Source organism: Ambystoma mexicanum, chromosome 1p (assembly GCF_040938575.1).
Source record: "Ambystoma mexicanum isolate Mex_15411 chromosome 1p, UKY_AmexF1_1, whole genome shotgun sequence".
Classification (NCBI taxonomy): domain Eukaryota; kingdom Metazoa; phylum Chordata; class Amphibia; order Caudata; family Ambystomatidae; genus Ambystoma; species Ambystoma mexicanum.
Genome location: NC_090921.1, coordinates 592,839,459 through 592,865,129, shown reverse-complemented (window position 1 = coordinate 592,865,129; position 25,671 = coordinate 592,839,459). Strand labels below are relative to the sequence as shown.

Below are 25,671 nucleotides of genomic sequence, written 5' to 3'. Positions count from 1 at the left end.
CTACACGGATTTAACTGATGCTTTGATTTTATTAGAACATTGGACATAAATATTCTGGTAACTTGAAGGCCTCTCTAGGGGCCAACTGAGAAGCTCCAGTTATAACAAGGCAAAGTTGCCTTGTTTTCGTTTGTTTGTGGTTTATCGAGGTCCTTGTGCTATAGGACCAGTTTAAACTGGCAGCTCCAGGTTAAAGTTATCGAAAACTAACAGAGATCTACACATTACATAGAACTGAGTAAACATTGTGGTGCCCACCACTCTGGGTTTTTTTCTAAAATTAAGGCCAGTAACACAAGGCAAAACAGGGGGAACAGACTCATTCTGGCATCAGTGAGTGATATGGGGAACATCTGGGAGCAACGAGTGTGACATGTGGAGAAATTGGGAAGCAATGGTGCCTGACATCTGTAGCACTGGAATATTCCATGTGCCCCAAGACAGAAGTCTTGTAAATCAGATTGAATTTTTTTGTTGAAAAATGTATCAAATTGTAGCCAAAATGTGAGCTGCACACCATGCTCCCCTATTAAAAATGGTGTGTTGGAGGTGAGAACGGGGAGTTGAGGGAAACAGAAAACCCTCCTCCCAAACACCCCGCATCGTTTTTGGCTAGCTTGCTATACTCCCTCGTTCACTCCTGGAAAATTGGAGACAACATTTACACACACCAACTTTAAAAACTACTGTTTGTGCCCATTGTTAGATCCCCCTCATATTTTGGTAGGTAATTAACAATTGTACATCTAGGTGCTTCAAGTCATCTATATGCACTTTGCTTGTTAGCACAGTGGCGTGTATCCTATTTTAGTGTGCCTGAATTATCTTGTGCGTTTCAATTGTGGGTCTCAAATATCAAAGTGGGAGCTGTAAGTGACATGCAGCATCTAGTACCAGCTTGTCTATATATCATGCTGCTCAAAGGCTACTATCAGAGAACCCCATCCACCAGGATCATCAAGTATTCAGTTGTCCGACTATGTCAGATATATCGTACCTGGTAATAAGCACAGCAGTGTCGTGGTTGGCGATCCCATTATCTGGAATGGCGTTACCATTCCCATTCCGATGCACAATAGATTTTTGCCACTTGCAGAAGCTATCCAGAGACTTCCCGGCATGGTGGTTAATCTCCAGAGTGGGCTGAAAAACATAGCAATGACAGTCATGTCAGCACACCATTTTGGATCAAACCTTGCAGCCCCTCTGGAATCGGTGTCTAACAAAAATGACATGGTGAGATTAACATAATGGTTGAATAGTGGTGATTTCCTGCACCACGGGGTGCCGTAGCCCATGGAGCTTCCCCCTGTGGTACCAGTAAAAGCATCATGATTATGCCATCAGGACCCGGCCTTCAATTTCCCACAAGGATTAATCACAACCAATTATGACTGCACAAGATACTATTCTGGACAGAAGCAGTACAAGGGGGCAGAGAGTTGGTCACAGGTATCTATGCGTTCTGTCTAAACTTGCAACACAACATATCCCTGAGGTGTTTCCATCATAAAGCTTAACGAGTTACACATAGATAGCATACCTCCATTGCCTCTATTTTGGTAGCTTGGGCTGAAGACACTGCATCAATGTGGATCAATAGTGAAAGCCTCCAAACATGAGCATAATAAGCACCAAAATAAAAGTAATACCCAAGCAACATTTTACAGAAAAATGTTTTACTACTGTTGCAAACAATTAAACATGGTAAGAACTCACCTGCTAGCAAAAGGTGCACAGGAAATACATGCATTGACAGTTTGTCAAATGGGTATGCACATGCAGCTGGAGCATGCTGTGGTTTATCAGACAATATTCGTACATTCTAGATCAAGGGACATATCATACAGAAAATACCAACGGTTAGGTATAATTTGAGGAATGAAATGCTTTCCAATAAACAATGGGTAGTCATAATGGCTTTACAATGAACTATAAAACATAAAAAGACCAATGTTTTACTGAAAAACATTAGCTAATGCAAAGGAGCTAGGGTATTTGTGTGGACGTGTGAAAAGGGGACAAGCAGACTTACACAACTTGTATTTTAGTATTGTAAAGGGAAATGGACAGAATGCTAATTGTAAATCAAATGAGAGGTTTAGTATACTTATAAACAGAACCATATGTTAAGTGTTATTATAAACACAGGCAAGGTAAATAACACATTCCTGTTACACTATATCTCATGTAGCTTTTATATGCTCTAAACCTAAGTTATGAACTTGTTTCCCCCAAACCATATCTTTATGCAAGGATCAGTTCTCTTGAAAACAGGCCCTATTATCCATCAGTGTAACAATGGCATTAAAAAAGGTTAATGGCACATGTGGACAAAGACTTCTGCGTAAAATACAAAGAAATTCAAAGTGCCTCCAAAACTCTGTTTTTTAGTGGTCATGGTTTTGTAACTTTATCTGGAAGAACATGCTAGTTAGAGATTGATGAATGCATGTTCAGTAATAGCAAATTCAAATAAGCAGATTTCTACCCCCCCGCCCCTCCCGATAGCCGTCCTGGCAGAGCAATAAGGCCTCATGCAGAATAGATCTGGTCTTTTGATGAAGCTTATTAAAATCCCACTACGTTGTCAACAGAAGATAGTTCTGCTGATACCGGGACCTAGAAACACATGGAATTCAAAGCTAAACTGTACAGTAGAATGTGCACCCAAATAGTGCATTTGAAAAGAGTGTCTGACTGAAAAAATAAAAATAAATCTGAATTTAGCAGAACATACATATATATTAAAAGGATGCATTATAATGTAGGAATTATTCATACATTTGCCTATCTTAATAACCGTTACGCATGCAGTAGAAAAAACATAAAGGATATCTTCAGATTCTGAATACGCTTGATAATCTGACTATTCCTAGTAAGGGCACAGATCAATACAAGGAGTTCAAAGGGAAATGCACAGTCCAGTCCCATTTTGATTTTCTTTTCTTGAGGGAAGGGCATCTCATAGCTAACACTTTCCCTTATGACAAAGAGAAGTCAATGGGCCAATCAAAGCAAAGTGAGTCCTACTGGGTGTAAGTAAGTCAAGGTAACCTATCTCAGGCCATGAACAATCTAAAAATGCTGCATCAATGCTGCTGCATGGGTGGAGTTAGCTGGGTATTTAAACTCAAACACACAGGAAGAGGGTGAGTTTTGGGAAGGCATAAAAGGAAGAAATCCTTATTGACAGGAAAAAAACAGATTGGGGCTTCACCTGGATGTTGCTATTGGAAACGCCATTTTTCCAGATGGGGCTGGGCGCAGAGGCCTTTCCCAAGACAAAACCAGATGATCTGAGAGGGATTTTGGGAGCAGGTGAGCATACTGAAATGAGGAACCTATCTGGTGGTGATGCCAGAAGCCAGTCAATGGGCCTCATTACGAGTTTGGAGGTAGCTACCTCCAAACTCGGGCCCGGCATTGGGTCCCGCGACAGGGGAATAACTGGGCCATTCAGACCTATGCAGGCCCAGTAATTTCCCTTGTGCGGGACCCGGAGCATCCCCATTCCCATTTGAGACCCTTTAGCGCTCAATGGGAATGGGGAAGATGGTAGCAGTTCATAACGGTACCGTTGCTACCATCCTGTTCCACTCGCGGGTGGCGCTGTGCACGCCTGGTCTGACCAGGCGTGCAGAGCGGCACCCGCGAGCAGAACTCGTAATGCGGCAGCAAGGTAACAACGGCGCCGGTAGCACTACCGGCGCCGTTGTTGCCTTACTGCCACAGACGTAATGAGGTCCAATGTCTCTATCTGGCAGGAGCCTAAGAAAGGCAAACTACAAATGAGTACAATAATTTCAGATCATTTATATATGTCTCAAGAATTAAATAAAACATAGATAGCAATTAAAAGTATTTTGGGGACTGGGCCCATAAATTAAATTTTGTGGACGTATATATTAAATATATTAACCTAGAATCTATAATTGCAGAGTGCATATTTGTCTCTGATGTAAGTGGATTAGCAAAATCAGGATATTCAGTGGGAGAGAAAGGCTGTGATTTATCCCACTGAACATGTATACAAGTAGCAGGAAGCATCAGACTCGGGGAATATATTATGAGAGCCAGACAGAGGTGTTATCACACAGAGGAAAAATAAAAGCATGGTCAAGAACAGGCTCATCACTCTGCTGATAGTCATTTTAAGGAAGGAGCAGGCAGTGATTTAACATTCTGAAGATAGAAATGCAAGGTGTGGCCCTGTTTTATCAGACTAGACAAATATCAAACCATGTCAGGTAGCACAGCGAGCTAAGTGCTCGCCCATGATATCTGTGTGCAGCCTGCTGTGGCTGGTTTGGATCCCAGCAGAATCAACTCAGCTTTTCATCCTTCCAAGGTCGATAAATGGAATACCACTCGGTGAGATAATAAATCTCTTCTGTTATTTGAGCGCTCTGAGAACTATCAGTGTATAGCGCTAAATAAGAAATACATTATTAAATTATCATCATTGGTGGGGATCTATCAAACTGGATAGAACTAACCACAGGCTGACTTTTTGGAACTATTTGATTTGTGGGTTTCTATTCACTATAAAGCATATGATCAGAGGAAGTAGAGCATACCAAAAGCATGTAAAGGCATAACGAGGCTAGTAGCTAACAGACCAAGGAGTTCAATAAAAGGATATATGAAGGGGTATTTTTCCATGACGAATATATATATATATATGATACATTACTCACCATAATAGTATTTCTGATGCTTGCATCTGTTTAGAGTCACATGCTATGCATAGGCCGAAATCTAGTGAAAGCTGTGGAGTATTACAATTGTTGTTTTCGAAACTCGAAAGGGACGTCGACAGGCCGTGCCAGTAATACTATCCCTAGTGTGACGTCCACTGTACCCATGGTCCTTCACGCGTCGAGGTCCCTCAGATTGTTTTGTTTCTGACATGAAGTAGCATGAAGTGTAGCGTGAGTACAGGTGTATCCAAGCAGATAAATATCAGAGAAGCTCATGTAACATCTATGCACGTTCACTCAGGGGAGGAAGGGTGGGCGCATGTGAATCTAAGCCGATACAAACATCAGAAATACGATTACGGTGAGTAATGTATCCCTTCTGAAGCTTGTGGAATCTGCTTAGTTCTTATGCTATACATAGATTAGCGAGCAGTGTTAGGAGAAGGTTGTGGGTTGTGAGAAGGATCAGCGGCAATAGATGTTATGGAACCGCTTGTCCCACCTGTGCATCTGCCTTGGAATGGGTGTCAATGCAGTAGTGCTGAGTGAAAGTGTGTACTGAGCTCCATGTAGCTGCTTTGCAAATGATATCGAAGGGGACATTTCAATAAAGCCCAGAAAAGCTCCTGTGCTCCTTGTGGAGTGAGGTTGTGGTGTGAAAGGCAGTGTCTTGTTTGATAATGAAAAGCACAGTTGTATGCATCTGACTATCTGGAGATGCATTTTTTGAAATGTGTTCTTCTTCTCTGCCTGGTGTTACGGAGACAAACAGTTGGTCTGTTTTCCTAAGTGGTCTGGTCTTGTTTACATAGTAAAGGACCCCCCTCCTTACATCTAGTGTGTGGAGTTTTACTTCAGCTGAGCTAGTTGGAATCTGGAAGAAAGCCGGTAGCTCAATGGATTGGTTCACGTGGAATTTGGAAATAAACTTAGGAGAGAACCTAGGATGTGTACGTAAAACCAATTTGTCTTTGTGTATGACAAAGAAAGGGTCTTGCTGACAATACTTGCATTTCACCAACGCTTCTTATGGAAGTAATATCCACTAAGAAGGCAGTTTTGTATGTCAGGTGTTTAAGACTTGACTTATGCATAGGCTTGAATGGGAGCCCCATGAGCTTTGCAAGTACTACATTGAGATTCCAGCCTGGCGGTGGGTTCATAATTGGAGTGTGAAGTCTTTTTACTCCCTCCATGAATGCTTTAATGACTGGAATTTTCCACCAATATACCTTACTTTGACAGGTGGTGTATGCTGATAAAGCCGCCAGGTGGAGTTCTATGGAGTTAAATACTAACCCCTAGTCTAACAAGTGGAGCATATAATTTAAAATGTGAGAAGGATTACATTCTATGGGGTTTATTTTCTTAGACTGGCACCTGATTACAAATCTCCTCCACTTGATGAAGTAACAGTGTCTGGTGTTTGGTTTGCATGCTTCCTTAAGGATATTGATATTGATATTTTATTTCTATCGCACTCGTACACAAGTGTCTCAGAGCACGACAAGGCAAGGGAGGGGACAGGGGAGAACAAAACAGCGATCTTACTAGGCCCAGAGACATTGAGAACGCGAAAGTGCATGGGAGAGGGGGAGGGGAAAAGTGCATGGAAGGGGGGAGAAGTGGAAAGTGCGAAGCAGAGGAGAAACAGATAAATAACAATAAATAAATAATAAAGGCAACAAACAGTGGTAGTACAGTCAGCAATTTGCAAATATCCATACACCGTTGTGGTAGATTAAGATGTCCGAACTCTAAGATCTCAGGAGCCATGCTGCCAAGTTCATTGAGTGTGGTTGATGATGCAGTTATTCTTCCGTGTTGGGTCAATAAGTTGGCTTGGCACGGGAGTTTGATGGGATCGCACATCGCCAGTTTGTGCAGATGTGGATACCATGGCTGTCTTGCCTACATAGGAGCAACCAGGATGAGCAACATCTGTTCTCTGTGAATCTTGTTCACTACCCTACTCATTAAAGGAGTTGGGGGGAAAACGTAAGCAAATATCCCTGACCAGCTCATCCATAGGGCATTCCCCTTCGAGTCTGGTTGGGGAAACCTGCATGCGCAATCTGGGCATTGCTTGTTTTCTCCTGTACCGAACAAGTGTTGCGTTGGGTAACCCCATTGTGAGAAGATGTAGTCTACGACGCTTGGGTCTAGTTGCCACTCGTGTTCCTCTGGTAGGGGATCTATGCTCAGAGAGTCTGCTAGAGTGTTGAGGTCCCCTGCAACATGTTGGGAGGCTAGGAACATCCCCCTTTGAGTGCCCACATCCATATTGTCTGTGCCAGCCTGGCTACATTTGGAGTGTGTGTGCCCCCCTACTTGTTGATACAGAAGATTGCAGTGGTGCTGTCTGATAGAATTTGAATGTACTGGTTCATCAGCTATGCTTCGAATGCTTGAAGCACTTTGAATACTGCTAGGAGTTCTATAGGTTGATGTGGTTCTGTGCTGTGATGTGAGTCCACAGACCATGTGCTGTGTGGTGAAGGTAATGTGCTCCCCACCCGGAGAGAGAAGCGTCTGTTGTAACGATCACTTGTGCTGCCGGGTCGTGGAAGGGTTTTCCCTTTTAACAGGTTTTCCTTTGTCCACCAGCATAGGTTTGGTACCAGTGTTGGCGTAACAACTACTAGATCCTCCCACTGACAGCTTGCCTGAGACTACTGTTTCACCAACCACTCCTGCATGGGTCGCATGCGCAGCTGTGCGTGTGGGACCAGGTATATGCACAATGCCATCATGCCTAGTAACTGCATTGCTTTGCATACGCTTATCTGGTGACCGGCTTGATAGTTATTTGCTGTAGCATGTTTTGAACTCTTTCCATTGATGGAAAGACTAAGCCTGCTTCCGTGTTCAAGATAGCTCCTAGGAACTGTTTTGTGTTTGGCACAAGGCTGGACTTTTTCTCGTTTATTGAAAAGCCCAATTGGAAGAGAAGGTTTATGGTTCTTTGCGTGTTTTGTTTGAAAAGATGGGGTGACTCCCCTGTGATCAGCCAGTCGTCCAGGTAGGGGTACACTGGGATTGCCTCCCTGCGCAGGTGTGCTGCCACCAACACCAGTACCTTGGTGAATACCCTTGGAGCAGATGCTATTCCGAAGGGCAGCACCTTCATCTTTCATATCCAGTGTTGCCATGTAGTGTCCCCGCTTTAGCAGGGGGACTACCTCTTGTAGCGTTGTCATGCAGAATTTTTGTGCCTTTACATAAGTGTTTGCAGGACGTAGGTCTAACACTGGGTCCATAGACAGATCTTTCTTTGGCACAAGGAAGTAAGTTGAATAAATACCCCGGTTTACCTTGTTCGCTGGTACGATCTCTATGGCGTCCTTGAGTGGCGGTGCAGTGACCTCCTTGAGAAGGATCAGCTGTTCTTCCTTCCTTGGTTTCCTTTGACGCAGGGGATGGTTTAATGGTTTTTGGATGAGCGCCACACAATAACCTCCCGCCACGGTTGATAACACCCAGGTGATTCCCTCCCATCTGTGGGTGAAGTGTGAAATGCACCCTCCTACTGGAGATGCATGGGAGGGGACCAGTAGCGCGCTGTCATTGTGGAGGTGTTCCTCCACCTCTAAATGAGGAGGACATCCCTTGGCCACGTGATCTGCACTGGCTCCTCTAATCCTTGTGAGGCTTGGCCCTAGTTGTTACCCCAGGAAAACCGTGACCATGTCGGGCCTTCTTAGCTGGAGGCTGGGAGGTGGAAGCCTCAGCTGTTGGTGTATTTTGGAAGTTTTGGAATGCCTGTGGGTTCTTTTCAAAGAATTTGGTCATAAAGGACATCCTAGTCATGACCCTGTCTATGTCTTCAGCAGTCCATGTGGCAGAACTTGGACTGACACCAGGGAACTGAGGAGTAGTGTCCTGTTCTAGGGTTTTTGGCTGGCCTTGGGGTGCAGACTGGGGCTGGGCTTTGTTCCTTAAGGCTTCTGACAAGGAACCTTCCTCCTGGGGGACAGAGTGTTTCTCCTTTTGAGTAGGGGTACACTTGTCCTTATGTGCTTTATCCTTATGACTGGGGCTCTTGGAGGAGCGTTTCATAGATTCGTTGGACTGTAGCACGCTCTCAGGGACATGTTTTTTTCACTAGATGGGACAAACTAGTGATTTTAGAGTTTACAGCCATTTTCGATGTCAGATGTCGACTTTCGACAATGGAGCGGAGCGCAGCCTCGTCACCCGACATTCGGTCGATGTTTTGGGCACAATGTCTGGTTTATCTTTAGTCTTATCGGTATCTTTAGACTTCTGGGGCCTGTCATGAGGCGATCAGGACCGAGTGCTCAGAGGACAGGGCTACTGTGGACATCCCCCTAGACGCTGTGTGATGACGTTTGGTCAACAATGTCGACTCCTTGCCATACGTTGTGTGCTTAGCGCTTGGGGTCGTGGTAGTGCTTCCGCCGCCAGGTGTCGTCCCCGTAACAGAGCCGCCGCCTGTCTCTTGGGGTCATGAGCCTGCATTTGGGAACCTAGCGGTTCCCCGTTGCCTTCGCTGTCTGTAAAGACTGACACTGCCATTAGTGGTGGCGCCCTACACTGCCATCACTGGAGGCTCCCTCCATGTGCATGGCGGCCTCGGCCTGTATGGTGTGATGGTGCCCAGCATTTAGTTATTCGGTCCTGAAGTGTTTTTGGCTTGAAGAGCTTGCAGGCTCGATACTTCACCTCGTCGTGATCATGCGCTAGACACAAGTTGCACACCCGGTGCTTGTCTATCCACAGGAATCTTTTATTGCACGTGGGGCAACATTTAAATGGAGTGGTCTCCATGTTTACGGGGAATGGCAGCCAGGCGAGAAAGGGAATTGAGGGGAAAATACATTCTACAATGACCGCCCCCCAACTCTCCCTACTGTTAGGGCCAAGGCCGAATGGGTCAGTCGAGTCTGGAGTGTCAATCGACAGTCGTCCTTTTGACCGCATCGATAAAGCAGTTGAAGCCGGTTTAGAAAAAACGACAGAAAGAGTAACTATTCTTAACTTTTCATAAGTAAATGGCGTTAGTCGAAATGAACTCTGCGATAAGCGTCCGTCACGATGGCGGAAAAAAACTATCTGAGGGACCTCAACGCGTGAAGGACCATGGGTACAGTGGACGTCCCACTAGGGATAGTATTACTGGCACGCTCTGTTGAGATATATATATATATATATAAAAAATCAATGAACGCTATGCCTAAGTCAGAGATAGACTGTGTTTCTTAAAAAGCAATGGTATCCAACAGAAGGCAAGCAAGATACAGACAGTGTTCTATACATTGAATACCATGGCGTAACAGACTGTGCAAATGCACTGGAGCACAGTATAAAACGCAGTAACATTACATAACGTAACAGCAAAAGGCATGGTGCTCCTTACAAAATCAATGCTACAGAACAGCAGAAAGGCATAAATCTAATGTTTTATTACAGCAGAACACAGACAGTGTATCATAAAATGCAGCAATGAGTTAGAGCTTCATTAAATCAAGCAAGCAATTTATTAGGCTGTAGATTTAGATTATGACAGCTTCTCTACTATTTTGAACTTTGGCTTACCTGGTCCTCAGTGAGCAGAATCAAGCGAGTAACCAGAATATTCACAATATTCCCCAGACTCGAGTCCTGGAAAAGTTTGGCAACCTGACCTCCAGGAAACAAAAAAAGGCCAGTCTTAAAAATTAATCCCCCATCAAATCTACTTAGCACATCATTGGAGCACTTTCAGGGTTGGGCTCTTCATGCTTTATGATTATTGAGGAGGAGTGGCACATTCAGCAATCCTGAAATTAATTAGGCAGTAGTTTAAGATTTCAGGGTTTTAGGTAAGTAGCTGAACCCTTCTACTCTTCCATTGGTTCATACAAATATTTCCTATTCTTATAACAGCATATTTCTCTTTTACCAGCCATATCCACGAATGTAATTATTTGTATTTAGCATCGCAGAAACATGTGTTTATATATTCATGAATATCAACCCCAAAAGTCCTTATGTATGTGGAATGCAACATAACCATAACTACAGGGTGGCAATCACTGAACTTGTAATAATGATCACATTTCCAAAAATGTGAGCAAATAACTTTTGACACACTGGACGGATTTGGATTACATTTTCCAAAAAAGATGCATCACGGACACCTCTAAACTGGAAATATTAGGAATAACGTGCTAACATGAAAAAGTTAAGAAAGCAAATAAATACTGTTTTCGGCCAAGTCCCATTCATTATCTGCGAGAAAAAGTGCATTGACTGAACCAGTGCAGCACAAAAAACACTGGATGGATTTGTACCAAATAAGAATCAACTTGACTCAAAGCATCCCAGTTATTTACTTTTTCTGGTTTGGGATAAATCCGTCCAGTAGTTTTTGAATTATTTGACGCAGAAGGGGCCCCCGTGCTCCAAAACAACCCTTCACAACTCGCCCGTGGTGCTTTGCAGCAGAGAAGCTTTTCAGAAATGAAAACCTGTCTTTTTTATGTGAGAGATTCCTGCGATACTGGGGGAAGCCGAAAGTGAAAAGTGCTAAAAATGTTATTTGAAGGAGGAAAAAAGAGGCAATCATCTCAAGTTAAAAGTGGGGAGGTGGAAATAGTATGGGTAGAACATTTTCATTTTATCGGGGGAAAACTGGGGGAATCTCACGAGATTAACAAGGCAACGCCACAGGGCACGGCAAAGAAACTGTCATCCGAACCAAAGAGTGATAGGGGTAGTGGAGGAGGGTCAGGGAGGCAAAAAGCAACTGAGTGGGATGGGGGACCAAGAAAAGAGGATGGGGGAGACATGGTGAGTACCTGTGAGGGCGGGCAAGAGTTTATCCTGTTATTGCGGGAATTGGCACACTGTTACTGCACTGTGGGACTTGGAAATCATTCCTGGGAAATTATCATGGGCATATGGAGTGGAAACAATATTTTACACTGGCAAAGATCACATCTACTAGGCAGGGGGCAAAGATTATTTGAGGAAAAGATATTGGTGTAAAAAGGCCACGGCTGGTGGGCCAGAACAAACTTATTGGTGCAACACATACTGGGCGACGACCGAAGGGCATGGCTAGTGGGCCACTAGGAAACTAGAATAAAAAACCCTTTAAATTCAGCGAAAAGAACTTTAGTTAAGAGAGAGTTAAGGTGATAAGATTTAACACAACAAAACCCTTGCAATTGAGCGGAAATGGCAAGTGATCACCATATTAAATGATGTCCCCATTAATATAATTGTGTATGACATTGTGAATCCCTTCTCTTACAGTATGTATTATGTGCTCATGGGCTTTGCAACGGGGCGGGGGCACACGGAGTTAAGGTGGCCATCACTTTCCACATCTGCTGAATTTCAGGGATTATGTTGCATTAAATCTCATCACCTTAATATGTATACATACATACAGACTGACAGACAGACACACATTATGCAATCATGCTAGCTAAATTTAAGATGAATTATCTATGGGGTTTCGGAAAATAACATGTCCCAATAACTTCTGAACCCTTTCATGGAAAATTCTGAAACATTTGTGAAAATGTGTAGAGGGCATCACTAACTGTATAGCCGTTTGGTACTTTTGAACAAGATATTAGGTTAACACCAGAGCACTCCTGCAGTTGGAGGACATGCAAAATGCACACATATTTCCTAGTAAGTGTTTGTCACTAACTTGGTGAACCCATGCAGTGACTACTGATTCAGAATAATTCACAACCTGTGTGCATAAAACAAGTCTTTTTATTGCGGGCGCAGATGTAGATTTTCAAAATGTTACAATGTTTATGTACATGTCACTTTTACAGATATGTCCCCGAGGATGGATTGTAATATTCAAATGCTTTGGACTGAGCATCACATTTGTGTCTGCAATTAAACGACTTGTTTTATGGTTACATCTTGTGTAGTATATCAAGGATATTGAATTTAATGTGTTCATTTAATTTAACTAATCTGAAGCAGAAGTCACTGCGTGGGTTCACGCAGTTCCTGACAAACACTTGTCAGGCAATATTTGTGCAAATTCAGAAACATTGCCAGTGTAAATTTTTGGGGAATTCATTCCTACATGAAACATCTCAGAATTATTAATTGAGTCCTCCATATTATTTTTTAAATGTTTTAATTACATTTTGAATACTTTTAACAAGGCGTCTTCCCATAGGAAAAAATAAATGAGCACGAATATCTGAAACATTTCCTGCTATGATTTTTAATTGGCTATCATTTACCTAGATCTCATCAGAATCTGGTGTCTAAAGATTTTGAAAAATGAACTGGCCAATTTTGAGATATTCATGTTTTAAGATCCATCTATATTTCATGCATGCACAGAATGAATGTACATCTCCTAAATGAAGGTGCATGTGCATGTTTGAAATATATATGTATGTACATGTATAAAAAGGTACATGCATATTTTAAACATCCATCTGGGTAATTTTACATCTGACCCATGCATAGAATGAATATACATCTACTATATAAAATGTAAACTCTAAAAGTCAGTCCTCACTTTAGTGTGAGTTTTCATATTTCTAGAGGCATATAGAACATGTTCATTCAGTCACATTCTTCACACTCATATGCCACACTCTCATACCCCATACGTGTGAAGTGTGATTTTACATGTACAGGGAAATTGTAAGATATTTAAGTTTGAAGGTCAATCTATCTCTCAATCATTTGTATAATAAATTTCCATCTCCTATATGAAATGTATGAACTGAACATATGCGTGTACATTTCATACATCTTAGAAATGACTTTTAATTGTTTTCATACATATAGCAGGACTACAAGAGACAGCGTTTCTTAAATGTAGAATGTACAAACTGTACTTCAGGTATATGCCTCCAAGACATTTGAAAACGCACATCAAAGCCAGGACTGACTTTGATGTAAGTTTTAATACCCATCAGAGACAGATAGGAGATATACACTGCATAAATGTCTAAAGGTACATGTACAAAATGTAAATGTACATGCACAAAATATACGTGTGCCTTTCTTACATGTATATGAACATTTTAGGACTGATTTAGATGTGAGTTTTCATATGTTCTCGAGAAGTATAGCAGATGTCCATTTTTTACATATAAAGGTAAACCTATAAATCTCCTGAACCTAAAGGAATGCACATCAAAGTCAGTCCTCAGTTTAATGTTAGTGTTCATACATATAATGGGCATTCAGGACATGTGCAAACATGTGTGAAACACATCTGAAACACGTGTGTATAAGTGTGATAGAAATAGAATATCATATCATGTTTTAATTCTAAGCACATGCTACTCATATGCTGTACAGTCATAAACCATATGCTCACATGCTAGACACCAAACATGCATACGCCATACACTCATAAGCCATTCACTCAAATAGAACTCACTCAAATTGCCACACAAACATACGCTGTATGTTTGGTGTACCAAATGTACATGTCCAGCAAAAAAATAAAAAATAATGCAGGTCAATGTTGAGATTATTATGTTTTAAGATTTACCCATGGCTCACGCATACACAAATACATCTAAATCCCCTATATGAAATGTCCATGTACAAACTGCAAGTACATTTTGTACATGTCAGGACTAATTCTGTGAGGAAAATGGGTTGGTAGAGACAGAAAACGAGGCAGCAGAGGTCTCACCAGACTTAAAAGTCATGTTTAAGCTGTCAAACTACAACTCCCAGCAGCCTCTGGGGTTTTCAGTAGTTTCTGCCGTGCGTGCATCGGGCCAGCTGAAACTAATTAGCTACAGCTTATTACGGGCCAACGGCGCACGGCAGGTGTGGCTTATTTTGTGTTCGTGCAGAAGCCATGCCGGAGGATTTTGTCGGAACGCCGCGTGACTTTTCCCTGCCTGAAGGTGTGCCGGAATAAGGAAGAATCGAGCAGTGCTCATGGCAACCTCATACTACGTCCGGGAAGGCGGTTTTAGCTTCCCGGACGAAAAGATAAGTACGGGAAGGGTTGGCTGGATTTATTTTCATCTTGGGGAGCATATGCAGCAGCGTTCACATACTGGAGCCGCACAGCTAACAAGGCTACACGAGAATACGTCCGGGAATGCTGTCTAGCTTCCCGGACGAAAAGATAAGTGCGAGAAGGGATTTTTGGTTACGTTATTACTGTTAATGATTTGTGGGGCTTTCAAAACAATCAAGGAAGCCGACTGAGTTATGTGTATTTTCAAGCTTCACGGCAGTTCATGGAATGGGCTCTGCACAGTACTATGATTACCGACTTTATGGGTTAACAAGAGACTGCACTCGAGTTTTATTACAATTCACTCGAGCTCTCAGAGTGTGTTTGTGCAACATCTATGGGAGGGCCATGTACATGTGTTATGTTCTTCTACAGGGGTAATCCCACGCTCTGGTGATAATCCCTCCTACTAAGTGTGGATGTATAACATGTATTTCAACAAAAGGAAGGAATATACAACAAACTATATCAAACAATGAACATATCCCCTCAGAAAGCAATTTTAAATAACAGCCGCTAAACCAATATAGGCTGCATTATGTATTCTCAATGAACATAAAACAGTATTGTCAAAAAATATCATTTTTAATATATTAATCTCTAATTCAGCACAAGTAATACAAAAATTGTTTAAAAAACATATACACATAACAGTCATATACATGTTAAAAACATTCCACCTCACAGTATAGAAACATTTATGCCGACAAATAGATCAGCATAACACAACAATGGCAACTTAATTGATCTCATTTCCCATTGTGTGTCAGGGCTGTGACACACAATGGGAAATGAGATCAATTAAGCTGGCATGAAAGATCGGTTTTCTAGGTGCCATGGTTCAATGGTGTATGCCAATTGTACGTGCTGTCAATGCAGGCAGCTTTATTATGTTATGTACAAGCTCTGTGAGGAGCACCCTTAATGAATGAAACTAAATGTAATTTGTATACACACCTACGTAAATGAGAGGATATTGGGTTTTGTATATATAGTATTAGTATATTAGTATAGATTCATAAAATGTCTATGTATTATATTTACTATGGCTGCAGGCTGGCAGTTTTCTTAGGACGAGGGCAGGTGAAAGGGAACAAAGGATTGTTTTTTTTTTGGAGCGTGTGAGCTGGATTGCACTGGGGGTGGAGAAGTGGGAGCTGATGTAGGTTGGCCAGCTGGAGGCTGAGGCTAAGAGAATTTGTGTACATATGCGTTATGGTTGGGGAATATTTTTCTCATTACATGCGTTGAAAAGGCACAAAACCTACTCACATTTTTCAGCACCTATATGCTTCATAGAAACAGGTTTATAGGCTTCCATTTCTGTGGTTTCCAGTCAGTCTAAAGCTGTGGGGGTTGTGACCTCAGCTGTTAAGTTTTATTTCAGGCGAGGACAGAAACCAGACCAAAGGACATTTCTACTTTGCTTTGTAAACTAACTTGGAGTGTTGGGGCGTTGCAGGGGACAAGGAAGCATTATGATAACTTTAAATCACCCTTTAATTAAACTTACAAGAAAATACTCAAAGAATAAAGGTCATAATTAAATAATTAGCACTATAAATATCACTACATTAATACAAACCAATGTACATTTAAAAGTTACAATAAAAACACACATGTAAACATAAGAATGCACACACAAAAAACAAACAATATAATTTTAAAACAAGCACTACAATTAATAAAAAGCAACTGAAAATGAACACAAAATAAATACTTATGCACAAAAAACATTCATATTATATATACACATACATAAAATAAAAACAAACAGTAGAATAAACTCAAAATGAAAAACATTAAAACAATGCACATCATAAAAAGACAAATACAAAAACTTTATACACTATTTCATGAACACAATCGATAAAACTAATACAAACAATATATCATTTTGACTAAAACAAAATTTGTAAACCAAAACAAACATTTAAAGTAGCAAAAAAAAAAAAATGTGTGAGGTAAGGTTACCATGAAGTTTTATTTATGATTCATATACTTTACATTTTGCATAAACATTAAATTGAGTTGTAAACTTAGTGTTATTCAGAACTATTTACTGTGTTTTCGTTGATTAAACCTGGCTTTTTTTAAATACATCTATATATAATCTTGGGCAAGATGCTTGCATGTAAAGCACATGTCTTCGCTCTAGCTCATCTCCAGTGAACATACATCAGGGGTGCACAACTTGCGGCCCGCGGGCCAGTTGCGACCTGTCATGCTGTTTTGTACGGCCTGCCAGCAACAAAGACTTTCCTAATGGGGGGGGCTTCCGGGCCGGACAAAACACTGGCCCTCATTGGCTCAGGGCACACGCTCCTACAAGTCACATAGTGCGTGTGTGACGCACCAATGAAGGGCCAGCACTACGGCTGGTGTGGTCAGTAAGGCTTGATGCCGGAAGGCATTTCAACCTTGCCACGCCAGCCGTAGTACCAGACCTCGCCAGCGTTCCAGCTAGCCTGCCTTCCAGCACGTCCGGTAAGTACATATTTTGGGGGGGGGGGGCTGTTTGTTTGGGTGCGTGTGTGTCGGGTCTTTGTCCTGACTGTATGTTTGTGTGTCAGTTCTGTCCTGCCTGTATGTTTGTGTGTGTATGTTGTGATGTGTGGGTGGGAGGAGTGTCAGGTCTGCCTGAGTGTTTGTTTTTGGGTGAAAGTGCAGTGTATGTTATGATGCAGGGGTTTGGGGAGTGTCGGTCTGCCCGAGTGTTTGTTTTTGTGTGAAAGTGCAGTGTATGTTGTGATGCGGATGTGGGGGGAGTCTCAGGTCTGCCTGAGTGTTTGTTTTTGTGTGAAAGTGCAGTGTATGTTGTGATGCGGATGTGGGGGGAGTCTCAGGTCTGCCTGAGTGTTTGTTTTTGTGTGAAAGTGCAGTGTATGTTGGGGGGATTCGGGTCTGTATGGGTGCATAGTGTATTGGTGTATGCTTCTGAGTTTGTGTGCCGAGTTGGGGGGGGTGAGGGGGGTTCGGTCCGTAATGGTATGTATGCATAGTGCATGCTTTGTGGCATGGGGCATAGTGTTTGGTTGAGAGGTGGGGGCCATGGGGCCTAGTGTTTGGTTGGGGGTGGGGGCCATGAGGCATAGTGTTTGGTTGAGGGGTGGGAGCCATGGGGCATAGGGTTTGGTTGAGGGGTGGGAGCCATGGGGCATAATTTTTGGTTGAGGGGTGGGGCCATGGGGCATAGTGTATGGTTGTGGGTGGGGGCCATGGGGCATAGAGTTTGTTTGTGGGCCATGGGGCTTAGTGTTTGGTTGGGGTTGGGGGTGGGGGCCATGGGGCATAGTGTTTGGTTGAGGGGTGGGAGCCATGGGGCATAGGGTTTAGTCGAGGGGTGGGAGCCATGGGGCATAGTGTTTGGTTGGGGAGTTGGGGCCATGGGGCATAGTGTTTGGTTGAGGGGTGGGGGCCATGGGTCATAGTGTTTGGTTGAGGGGTGGGGGCCATGAGACATAGTATTTGCTTGGGGGGTCAGGGCCATGGGGCATAGTGTTTGGTTGAGGGGTCAGGGCCATGAGACAGTGTTTGCTTGGGGGGTGGGAGTCATGGGGCATAGTGTCGCACTCCAAGAGTGAACCCAATAATAAAGCTAAAACAGGCAGTTAGGAGATGCACATCCTTTGCTTTTTGTGGAAACCTGACTCAACGAAAGGCCATACTCCTCTTGGGCAACCCAAACAGCAAAGTATAGCAGTCCAAAATAACGGAATGTCCAATCAAGGGTCAATAAAATATATATCATTTAATTAAAGAGACGATCTGTAATAACTAAATAGAAATAAATGATAACAATGGTAAATGTGTAGTACAAAATGTAAGTTTGAAATACAAATAAAAATCGTTACAACCCAAAAACGTATTCTTTTTCCATGTGTAATAAAAATTGGGGTTTGAAAAAGCCTCCTGCCACGCCTACCGCCCCACCCACTTTTACTTTTCGTCCAACTATAGCCATCATGTAAAATACTTTCAGCCCTCTGTCAAAATCAGTTGTGTACCCCTGAGATAGATCAACAACTACTGGGAGATCTGATGAGTTTACACTGCTTTGCTGTTCAACAACCAGGTTTATGCCAAGGACAAGGTATCTCGTCCTTGGGATTACCTCCCTGTTGCCAAGGACGAGATAGCTTGTCTTTGGCACTTAAGGGGTTAATGACGGAGAAAACGTTAGAAGGCATTGCACGGCGAAATACCGAAATCACCAAAAAAAGGCCTTGGCACTGTAGGGGAAAACCCATGGCAGTTAAAAGGTTAAAACCACACACAGAAGGAATTTCTTTATCTTCGAAAACAAATCTTCCCTGGAAGCCTGGATGTGTAAACATATCAGTGTTAGCGTGATCTGTAAATAACTCCATGGGGTGGGTGGCTCGGTCTGAACCCAGTGCGGCCTATATCAGGGTATAAATGTTCCAGTGGCATCATTACCGAAACATGCATGCAGCATGTGGAATTTTGCATCCTATTAGCGCTAAAGAAAAATTGCCCATGTTCATTTTCTTTCGATTTATTTTTGAACCAGGATCAAGTGTGCAACTTCTATCAGTCAATCGTAGTCTAAACTTTACTTCCACCATCCAAAGGAGGAAGCGTAGGTTTGTTCTCGAAAATAATACCTAATGGATTTAGAATATATTTAATTGTACACATTGATGGGGGTCTTATAAAGTGTTTTATACCACAGAGTGGCTCTTTGTGCAAGGGATGCCTACTGCAACATGGTTCATGGAGGGCAACTAAAAACGGACAAATCTGTGCAGGTTATGGGAGGCAAATAGATGGAGTACTCTTGATACTTTGGGCCTCATTACGACCCTGGCGCTAAGTGAAAAACGATGGCGGTAAATTTTTACCGCCATCGTTTTCCGCTAGGTCCGATCATGACCCGTGACCGTTAACTACGATGCCATTAGCGGCATCGTAGTTAACGCTGCTGCTAACTGCACCAAGGACACGCGCACGCGACCTCCCACACCGTAATTACCGGCATGGCGCAAAGGTACGCGAATGCCGACCCAAGTGGACATGCACCCAACGCCATCACCCAGCCCGTTAAGTACCTTACCGCCATGGTGCTAATTACGCCATCGCGAACCAACCGTAAATGGCCTTGTGCAGTGAATCCAGCTGCCACAGGTGCACAGAATCAGCACAGGTGGAGGCAATACAGACTCAGGAAGTAGAAAAAGAGCACACCCAACCCCTTCCCAGACCCAGTCACACTCCACAATGATACCAATAGGACTAGCAATGTTGGGGCTCGAGGACCTGATAGCAATGCAAGTGCTACAACTTCAACTACAACAACAACAACAACAACAACAGGCTGCACAGAGGAGACGCAGGAGGAGAAGGAGGGCAAGGCAGGGCCAGCAAGCCCCACCAGCACAGCTAGTGGCACCACGCAGGCAGCCCCCAATCCCACGCATCAGAGCCAGTCCATTCAACCTCACAGCTGAGCAGATCCACACCCTGTACCGACTGGACCGGGACACCATCACCGCCATTGTGGACATGATACACAACGACATCGTCAGCATAATTGAAACACCCACCGCCATCACTCCCCTACTGAAGGTAGTGTCCGTGCTCCACTTCCTGGCCACAGGCACCTACCAGCACACAGTGGGGCACTTGCATGGCATATCACAACCATTATACTCACGTACACTGATCCAAGTGCTCGATGCCCTCCTCAAGCACACAGACGACCACATCTCATTGCCACGGTCTGCCCAGGAGATTGCTAACACCAAAGTGGGTTTCCATGCACTGGCTGGCATACCTGGTTGCATTGGTGCCATCGACTGCACCCATGTGGAATTGGTGGTCCCACATGCCATGGAGGTAGCGTACCGCAACCGTAAACTATTTCACTCAATCAACGTGCAAATGGTCTGTGACTCCAACAGGATCTTCACACATTGTTGTGCCCGATTCCCCGGATCAACCCATGATTCAATGGTCCTGAGGAACTCCACAATACCACGCTACATGGAGCGACATGCAGGCCCAAGATCCTGGCTACTCGGTGAGTCTAATGTCATGAGCATGGAAATGTGAAGTGGGTAGGTGATCGACGTACCAATGCATACTTCACCTGGCAGAAAGGGGGGGGGGAATGATGCATACTTCACCTGGCAGAAAGGGGTGGGGGGAATGATGCATACTTCACCTGGCTGCGACTAGCAGTAGCCAGATCATACCCTGAGGCAGCACTTATGTCATCTGACAACTGTATACATGATGCCTGACCTAAGCAGCCCTAACATGGGAATGAAGGTGTCTCCCAACCATGACACAACCATCTGCAAGTGCATTGTACAAAATGTGACCACATTGACTCCAACGAAAAGCACCTACATGCATGTCACCAAACACCATCAACTGAAAGGCCTGTCCCCCATAACTGCGCACAAAGGAGGCACATGACGGACAGGAACATCAATACACCACAACACAGACAGCAAGGCCCACAAACTGTCCCTATTGACATCAGTATTGTTCACTGGGGTCATAATGAGGCAGACAGCAATGTTGCAATCATGTGAGCGTTGACCTCACAGGACACGTGCCAGGTCACCTAAAGAAACGGCCTGAACGGACACAGTGGATGGGCACTCACAAGGCACTTGTCCCCCCTGCATTGTGTCTTGGCATGCAAAACTGTACATGAGAGCCATGAACATATACCGGTTGCATAGTGTGAATCCATTAGCGCAACTAAAAGTGGTGCAAAGTAACAGTTGAATGCAAGGCATGGTGGCACGTCATGTTCAGAAATCAATCTCATCCCTGACACATACATTGTTGCCCACTTACAGGTGATGCAGGCTATCCCCTGAAGAGGTGGCTCCTTACACCAGTCCGGAACCCACAGAACCAGCATGAGGAGGACTTCAACCGTGCCCATGCACGTACCCGTGTGGTGATTGAGCAGGCATTCGGCCTACTGAAGGCACGTTTCCGCTGCCTCAGCAGGTCTGGCGGGGCACTCCTGTACCGCCATGAGAAGGTTGCGAAGATCGTCATGGCATGTGTCATGCTACACAATATGTGCATCAGACGAAATGTGCCCCTGCCCCCTGACGCAGAACTGCAACCACCTGACGATGAGGATGATGAGGGTAGGGATGGGGCAGCACCTCAAGGAGGCAGCGATGCACAGGAGGGGCGTGAAATGCGTCAGAATCTCATTGACCAATGCTTCTAGCACACACGGCGTGTGCGTGTAACATGGAGACGGCACTTGGGGCACTGTGTGTGTCTGGGACATGCACACTGTGGACTGTACAACAATAAAGCACACATACGCAATGAGCAATGTCCACACATTTGATTTGTGCTAAATGAAAAAGTGTATTATGATTGTGAAAAGGTATGACACACCCACTCCCCCCTCCCCCTGAACACCCCAACACACCCACTCCCCCCTCCCCCCTGAACACCCCAACACACCCACTACCCCTCCCCCCTGAACACCCCAACACACCCACTCCCCCTCCCCCCTGGAATCCCTACAAAGGTGTGAGTAAGTCTGTGCACCAGTGTGTGATACAGTAATTCTCCACTGTCCAGCCACAAATGACAGTCCCCTCCTCTGGCCCCCGGGGCACCCCTGCCCGTGCTGCGCAGGTTCCTCCCTGATCGTCGGATGGGGCTGCTCTGTGCCGAGCTGGTTGACGAGGAGGTTCCTGCATGCACATTTGGACGCATGTCCCGAATGGTCTGCACCAGTTCTGAGATTATGTGCCGCACAGCGGCGAGTTCTGTGCAGATGTCCTTCGTGGAGGACTCAATGGCAGCCGTGACTCCTCAATGATCCCAGCTTCACTATCGGAGGAGGCTGCAATGGCAGCGATTTCGCCGAGAGTGCTGCTTGCAGCAGAGCCTGTCCCTTCGGTGGGCACGATTTGTGTAATGTGCGCTGCTGCTGCTGATTCTGTGGTGACAGTTGTGGTGGCTGTCAGTGCCCTGTCCTCTTTCCCTGGCAGGGATTGTGGCTGCTGTGGTGTTTTCCTCGGGACGGCAGAGGTGGAGGCTTGCGGTCTTGGCACAGTTGTCCTGGCCCTCTTGGTGGCTGTGGAGGCAGTGGTGTCCTCATCCTGAGGGTCTGAATCTGAGCCTGTGGTGGAGCAAAGGAGGGATAGTGTTATTGATGGGTCTGCGGACATTGGGCCTGCATTGTGACGAATGGCATTTTATCAGTTAGTACATGCAGCACATTTGAGGCAGGGGCATACAGGTTGTCTGCCTTTTGTGTGGAAGTAGCATGGAGGTATGTGGGTTCCGGCATTTAGGGTGTGCATGCTGCATGTGCACAGGGTGGAGATCGGATGTGTCTGTGGGCAGTCTCCTGCTGCTGTGTTGCATTTGCACTATGGGGCAACATTGTACTTCACATGATTGGACTTTGGTGAATTTTGCACGGCTTGATTTGAGCCACCTACCTGCATCTCCTGATGTCGGGACTCCTCTCTCCATCCCTCCTACTCCTTCTATGCTCTCCATTCCGATAGTGGAGGCACAGATTTCCTCCCATGCTTGCAATTTGATGGGTGATTCAGATCCTCCCCCGGTTGCCATGCCCAGGTTCCTGTTCGCCGAGAGGATGCTCCTGACGCGGAGCCTCAGGTCGTCCCACCGCTTTCTACACTGCTGTGCGTTGCGGGGGTACGGTTCCCACCGCACTGACCCGCTGTGCCACCAGGGCCCATATGGCCTTCTTCTTGGCAATTGCCGGCCTGGTCATTTGCGTGGAGAAGACCACCGCAGCATTGTCCTGGAGGGTCTCCGCAAGCATGGTGAGTTCCTCACGAGAGAAGCGGTCCTGGCGCTGCCGATCGCAGGCTTTGACAGCTTTTGGCATTTTCAAGTTGGTAAATGGGTGGGTAATGGGTTTTGGCAGGTCTCAGGGTCGGATGTGGAGTGGTTGGGGAGGATGGCAATGGATTGTGTTTTTAAAGATGGCCGCCGTGCTCTTTCCCGTTCCGCCGCGATGACGCTACTTCTGGTTCCGCTTATTTACGGTCACCGCTAATTACGGTCACCGCTAATTGCGGTGACCGCTATGATGGGTGGCGGAAGTGCACCTTGCGCGGCGTACAATGCGGTAGGGGCCGTTTTGGGGTCATTTACGGCATTGCGTACTTTACATTACCGCCATGGCGTAATGCTAGTGCGCGATGAGTCGGAATGTGCCGCACTTTACGGCATGGGGCCAGGGCGTAAACGTAAATTACGCCATGGCGGTAATGTTCGATACTTACCGCCTGGGTCGTAATGAGGGCCGTTGTGTTTGTTTCCTAGTGCCTGCGGATGATGACGTGATGGCGTTGCACAGGCAAGGCGTCAGTTTTCAAACGTTATGCATCTTGCATTAAAGCAAACAAAGAACTAACTTATCATCAACATAAGACTGAATGGCACTTGGGCAACACTTTCCTGGTTTATATGAATGTATTCTGGGAGTTGTTGCCTCCGCCAAACATAATTGAATGGATTGGACCAAAGAAATACTAGCTTGAAAATAGAAACTTCAATGAACAATCGGGTAATACCTTTTTTTTTCTATCCCATTTCCACAAGAACCCATAATTCTAACAGCAGAATCGTACGCATCCATGTTTTCAATTGGCTTTTCACAAAATTCATTTCAACTCTTCTGTTGTGTTAATCTATGAACTGCAAAATGTTTCAAGACCTTTGCTCCTTAGATCAAGTGTTTGTTCAAGATCACATTTAAGTCCATGTCACGAGTTCATCCAACGCCTACTCGGGTAGGCTACCGATGTTACCTGTGATTACGTACCCCAGTAGCGTGAAACTGGGGTACACAATCCTCCCGGGTTACCCTGTTGTAGATTGAGTTTTGCGAATCCCAACCAAGAGGGAGTTGTTGCCAAGATGAAAAGGCTTCAAGTGCCAAACAAATACTGGACAGTGGACGACATAATTACATTAGGTGGTAAATAGAAAGGCCAGGAATCTCAGTGAAACCGGGCTATATGGGCACACTAGGCTTATACACTGTGAAACACTTGCTAACATTACTGCTTGCTTGGTGCGTTTCTGAAATTCCCAAAACATACTCCCTCAGCGTCTGCCGATGCATTGGTGCACTGGAGGTGTATATGGCATGATCCCATTCTGTAAGCTACACACCGGCCCTCATTACAGATTGGGCAGTCCGGAAATAACAGTGGCGGTAAACCCGCCGCCACTGTTAATTCCGGACCGCCCGATCCCAAGTCCTGTAGGTGGGAGGTGATGTTCCCACCAGGTCTAACCTGGCGGGTTGAACACCTCCCGCCTGCAGGCGGACGTGGAAACACCGGCACCATCACGAGATGTGCCAGTGTTTCCACTTCCCCTTTCCCATTGAGTCCTATGGGACAACGGGAATGGGATTTACACCATTCCGCCTCCGGGATTGCCAGGACACCAGGGTCGTAATGCCCTGGTATTTCCGGGAGTCACGGAGGCGGAATGGTAATACGAGTCTGGCGGTAACCAGGCGGTTTTACCGCCTCAGTTTCCGCCGGACTCGTAATGAGGCCCACAGACCTTGACCCCACATTGAAAACATGTCACTGCTTTCTAATAGAACAACAAAGCATTTCACATGATGGTCCTCTCCAGTCCATCTAGGTTTCTGAAATACCTACAGCGATGCTCTCAAATGGTCGACATGTCGCGCGCGTGTGCTGCCTTCACATGACCAAACTATTGTAAGGAAGGGCAACTCGCAGACAGATGGAGTTTGATTTTGATAGGTTACAGACATCTTCCATATCCTGCAAGGAACCTTTGCCAATCATTTTTAAAGCGAAATAGCAGAGGAATTGAAAATAACATTTTTTCTGCCAAATATGTTTGGAGGAAACACACAATGGAAAACTCCATTAATATGTGGTTTCTTTTTTAAATTGCATATTTATTGCATTTGAATCTTTCTTGGCAACCAAA

General features: G+C 44.7%; 1 protein-coding gene across 1 annotated transcript in view; it reads right to left on the bottom strand.

The window, feature by feature from the left end:
• The window catches only part of ADAMTS10 (ADAM metallopeptidase with thrombospondin type 1 motif 10), a 932,646-nt gene that overhangs the window by 496,863 nt on the left and 410,112 nt on the right, over nucleotides 1-25,671 (bottom strand). The window contains exons 6-7 of the mRNA XM_069649542.1: nucleotides 10,263-10,346; nucleotides 998-1,143 (exon numbers count right to left, since the gene is read on the bottom strand). Coding sequence (XP_069505643.1) covers nucleotides 998-1,143; nucleotides 10,263-10,346 — 230 coding nt within the window. The remainder of the gene's footprint in view (nucleotides 1-997; nucleotides 1,144-10,262; nucleotides 10,347-25,671) is intronic.